At 39.1% G+C, this 5503-nt stretch overlaps 1 protein-coding gene across 1 annotated transcript in view; it reads right to left on the reverse strand.

Moving 5' to 3' along the window:
• Window positions 1-5503, reverse strand: part of LOC102197643 (serine/threonine-protein kinase Nek5) — a 21720-nt gene that overhangs the window by 4760 nt on the left and 11457 nt on the right. Inside the window, exons 8-15 of the mRNA XM_005751931.1 lie at window positions 4830-4926; window positions 3591-3703; window positions 3193-3251; window positions 2168-2338; window positions 1120-1198; window positions 749-862; window positions 513-593; window positions 260-361 (exon numbers count right to left, since the gene is read on the reverse strand). Coding sequence (XP_005751988.1) covers window positions 260-361; window positions 513-593; window positions 749-862; window positions 1120-1198; window positions 2168-2338; window positions 3193-3251; window positions 3591-3703; window positions 4830-4926 — 816 coding nt within the window. The remainder of the gene's footprint in view (window positions 1-259; window positions 362-512; window positions 594-748; window positions 863-1119; window positions 1199-2167; window positions 2339-3192; window positions 3252-3590; window positions 3704-4829; window positions 4927-5503) is intronic.

Below are 5503 nucleotides of genomic sequence, written 5' to 3' on the forward strand. Positions count from 1 at the left end.
ACCTCTGGTGCAAATTACTGACCTCTGTCATCATTTTAAGTGGGGGAACTTGCACAATCGGTGGCTGACTAAATACTTTTTTGCCCCACTGTATGAGTAAAAGAGGGGCGCTGCACTGCAAATATCACGTTACAGGAAAGCAGAAAATTCGTAACTGGCCTCTGAAAGAAATTAAATTAGCTTTAGATTGCTTTATATTACTAAAATATCATCAATATGAAGAAAGTATTTGTGATTCCTATCCAGTGATCTATTTCACCAGTGCAGGTGCTGCTTCCTGGGGCTCTTTGTTGTCGACAGATGGTTCTGTGTCCTTGGATTGCTCCAACACAAAGGTCTCGAGTTTGTGTTGTGGCCTGGCCTGAAACATGACAGGATGAAAATATGTTAATGCTCTTCATTATTGACTGAGAGTTGCTATTATGTGTCTTTTCTGCAGAAGGTTGATTCAACCTTTGAAGTGACCCAAAGTGTAAAAGGGCAAGTTCAAGAGTTCAGGAGTTTGTACGTACCTCTGCTTCAGCTCTCATCCTCATCTGTTTCATCTCCAGGTGATATTGCTGTCTAATGAGATCGAGCTGACGCAGGTACTCCTGCAACCACACACACTCTAAAAGCCACTAGAAAACATTCCTAGGAGAGTTTTTCTGCATTTCTTTATTTCTGTAAACACATTTTTGTCCTTCATTTAGATACTAAACATAACTGCTCACTTTAATGGCTGCTGTGTCTTGTGAGTGTGTCCCACCTGCTGACCCCCTTGTCTCTTGTCCAAAGGCATATGTTGGTGTTCAGGTTTGCCCACCTCCTGCTCTTGACCACCAGGCTTGCTGTTGCGCTCAGCTGTACATGGACGCAGACCCTGAACAACAGAAAAGCGAAGGCTAAAGGTAAAAGTGGCTAATCGTTGTGAAAACTGTGCCACTTTCATTTCTTACAGTATAGTCTTACAGGTAATAAACTCTACTGTGCATTAGTACAGTTTAATAGTGAACAGTTTTGATGTACTTGTATTCCACTACACTAACCACAACACTACAGCTCCGCTTATAGTTAATACACTAATAGAAGAGTAGATATTCCAGCAACAGTGTGTGGAGGCACAGAGCTTGGTCCTACCAGCTGTTTCTCTGCTCTCAGCTTGTAGTCGTTGGCCTCCTGTCTTCTCTGCAGGTATTCATTTCGAGCGGCAGCCACACTGACAGAAGAAGATTAACTGTTACTTTAGTTCAATTCAATTGTATTTATATAGCGTAAAATCACTGAACAGGTGCTTAAAGGTATTTTATATTGAAGGTAAAGACCCTACATGGGTTACAGGGAAAACACCAACAACTAGATCACTGTCTTTGAGTAAGCCTTTGGCGACAGTGGGAAGGAAAACTCCCTTTTAACAGGAAGAACTAGGCTCAGGGCATCTATCATGACCTGTTGGGGTGAGAACAGGAAGACAGGGCAGGACCGTTCTTCTCCCTTGCAAAAAACTCTTATCTACTTGAAAGCTGAACAGCTGCTGACTGTTTTTATGAGTCACTGCTTTTTACATAAAGTGTGCTGCTAGGTCCTAGTATGAGTGCAGTTCCAAATTTATGGTCGTCTGGATGAAGGCTGGTCTAGTTTTGGAGACTTTTCCCTGATGCTAGGGAATCAGAGCTAACCAAGAAGATATAAAAAATTATCTTTTTATTTCTGTAATAAAAGATTTTTAGATTTTGGACGGTGACAAAGACTAGTATGCATGTGCAACAGTGAGCAAAGCAAAGCTCAACCCACCTGACAGAAAAACTGTTTGCAAAAAACCTCCATCAATGGCCACAACACACGAGTGTTTTCAGATCAAAGTGTAGAAATGCTAAACATTTTGCCCAATAACTGAATGTGTGAGGTGTGAACACACAAAGTATGTTTAATGTAAAGATATGTTTATGGTATATTACCGTTTTATCCCATTTAAGTACTTAAAAAGAACCTTTAATGGCTGTATGTACAGCTGAAACAAATCATCCATTAATGAAGAGGAACTCAATTGACAGCTATGCTACTGTAATGATAGCTGGATGTACTTTCTATCCTATTGTTTTTATTGGTTGATTTAATTTAAAGTTTTTACAGAAACTGTTTCCTGAATAATTGTTAGTTACAGGTGTACTGGTCTTTGGTCACTCACAGCTGATATGGTTCCACAGAACAAGGAGCAGCTTGGTCTTCACATTGCTCCTTTGGTCTTTCCACAGGAGGAAGAGGAAGAGGAAGAACATCCTCTTTGTTCCTCCTCTGAAAGGCATCCAACTGGGCGTGGTAATGCTGGTAATGGCTGACAGGCTGCTGACCATTAAACCTGTAATTAATATTACATATTATACATGCATGATAAACCATCATCATTAAGTGAAGCTAATGGTTGATTAACCAAACCTGAGATCTGTATCTGTATGAATGATAAGAAACATACAATAGAGGTATAAGAAAGTACATCCTTTCAATTCTAAGGTTTTACATATCAGGACTTAACTTGATGAGCTCTGGAGACTTGATGATGATCATTTAAATCAAGCACATTTGATTAGCAGCACATGGCTGCTACTTACCCACTTAATTCCCTCTGCATCAGCTAAGGATCTACTTTGTCATACACTGCTTCTGCATTTTGGCTTAATTTTTGTTAAATATATAATGACATGGTGTAATTTGTCTATGTTCAAATCCAGTCTGGGGACTTTCTGTGCAGAGGTTGCATGCTTTCCCGTGTCTGTGTGGGTTTTCCCTAGGAACTCCGGCTCCTTCCCACAGTCTAAAAACATTCTTGGGGTTAGGCTAATTAGTGATGCTAAACTGGCCATACATGTGAATGTGAAAGTGAATGGTTGTCTGTCTCTCTGTATTAGCCCTGTGACAGACTGATGACCTGTCCAGGATGTACCCCAGCTCTCACTGTATGAAGCTGGGATGGGCTCCCCAGTACCCCAACCCAAACTTGAACTGGATAAGCAGAAAAAGGGTAGATGGATGTAATATGTCATGTTCATATGAGGCTGCGGCTAGCTATTATAAGCTCTAATTTTTTTTACAGATCATCTTGAAATAAGATGCACTTAAAGCTGGTCAGGTTACACAGCTGTAAACAGAAGTGTCAATATCAGGCGGGAATAGGACCAAAGGAGTTACTATGCGTTCACATCATTCTGAGCAAACCTTTGGATCCCTGGAAACTCTCTATTGGCTGCTAGTTGTGCTTCTCTACGTTGAGGAGGCTGCAATTACAAACAAATGCAGTATTAATACAACAGAAATACAAGAAAAACTAAAGAACTGTATTATACCGACTGAGCTGTGCTTCCATTGCTTTACTGCAGCTTTGTTAAAAGAACAAAGAATTCCAGTAAAGCAAAAATCATGCTTGGGTGATACGAGCTCTACTCCAAATCTGAAAAAGCACCTACTAGCTAAGTACAGCAGTTCCACACCACTGGAGGTACAGTAGTTAAAAATAAGCTAGCAAGTCAAGCAAGTCATTAACCGCTGAAACTTACAAAGTTACTTTTTTATGGTGGTAATCAGTGAAACTGTGGATATTGTTTCCATGTTATTACTTTATGGTGGGTGGGTGTGTAGGCTTTGAGAGGGACTTTCCAATCTGGTCTAGCAGGCACTCGCTTGTTGGCATTCCCCGGCCTCTCGGCTACTCTAGCCTTCTGAATCTTACCTGGAAAACATGAGAATCTTGAGTTAGAATAACAAGGAGTGGGCTGTTTTTTGCTGTCTGTGAGCACTTTTCTTGGTTTCTGTGTTTTTAATGTGTCACTTTCACACATGACATAAATGTAGGTTTATACATGTATACAGTGGGGGGGGGGGACTGCTTTGACGGTGCATGCAGTTTTTCATGCACTGCTTTATTGATTAAAAGAAAAAGACTAAACCACTCACACAACAGGTAAAAATAATGTGCAAGTGTTGAGACAAATAAGTTAGGTAACCATTGTGAAGGAGAAAGTGAAAATAAACACCCCCTCAGTGATTTGTCCTTGGGCTGTGCGCTGATGTTATCAAAACACAATGTGAGCCAGGATGTAAGGTGATTACATTTAGTCCAATCAGGTTCCAGATCTTCCCCAACAGTTACTGAGTGATACGAGCGGACAGGAGTTTCCCTGCAGCTTATCAGATGTGTTGAAGGACAGTCGTGGTGTGGATAAGCTACCACTGGGTGTCACTACAGTATACACAATTGAAGACTTAGAACAGAACTGAAATTATTAAGAGATTCTCTTACTGCTCTTATACCTGAAGGCTCTGCTGATGTTTATCTAATACAACTCTTAGTGCTTGTACTATAAAAAGTAATGCAAAAAGCTTTGGAAAAAAACACTCCTGCATCATAGACAGTGACTGGAAAGACACCACAGGGAATTATGTTTGATATGTGCACACAGCATACAGAGGCATCCCTACAGCTATGCTTTATGTTCTTTAAATTATTTTGAAAGTAAATTAAAACATATAACCATCAATAAACACATCAGACTAACATCTGAAGCCCCTGAATTCGCTCTGCACCATAACAACATGGTCCAAGTCATAATGAACTATCTTGAGCAACACAACAGAAAAAGAAGTACAAGCAGAAGTATTGCAGCAGATGGTCTGGGCTGTAAGGAGTCTTGACCTCAACATCATGGACACAGTCTAGGAATAGAATAGGCAGAAGATACTGACACAACCTAAATCAGAAGGGGAAAAAAATCAAAGCATGTTTTCCAGGAGATGTGTGAGGGAAAAAAGCTGCCTTCCAAGTAATTTAAAATTTTGTATTGTAAGTCCAGCTGCACCTTGTGTTTTTGCTGCTCCCCCTCTTGTTTTAACTGGTTGAGACCCCACAGCTTTGTTTCTATGCAACACGGTGTGGCTAAACTCCTCTTGCATCACCTGCTCACACACAAGAAATCACAAAAACAGAAGCAAACCTGCACATTCATATATGTATTTATCTGTCAGAGATTTTTATGACCAAGTCAATACCTGGAATTTACAAACATTTAAACTAACACACTATATCATTTCATGTAATGTGAGATCTGTTTAAATTCATGACCCACGAAGTTCTGTCTGAAAAACAAAACAATTCCTGAAATCTGAATTATCTAAAATCTCAATTAATCTCAATTAATATTTAGTAATGTTTCAATCTGTTTGACAAATATATTGGGCACTGAAAAAATATTTAAAAATATTTATAACTAAGTAGTTGTTTAGTATTATGCCCATATAGTACTATTTTTTAAGAAATTTGTTTGCTGTGCTTGTATGATCTTGATTGATTGATTGATTGATTGATTGATTGATTGATTGATTGATTGGTTTATATGTGTTTGATTTTGTTTCATGAATTAGTGACAGTGCTAATATTATCTTATTCCTAAACTATCTTTTTTATGTTGTAAACATGAACAATTTCCTTTTACTGAGACGATTTGATCAATAATCAATAATCTGTGAACCAATC

This window comes from Pundamilia nyererei, unplaced genomic scaffold (assembly GCF_000239375.1).
Source record: "Pundamilia nyererei isolate P.nyererei 1_Seehausen unplaced genomic scaffold, PunNye1.0 scaffold00334, whole genome shotgun sequence".
Taxonomy (NCBI): Eukaryota; Metazoa; Chordata; class Actinopteri; order Cichliformes; family Cichlidae; genus Pundamilia; species Pundamilia nyererei.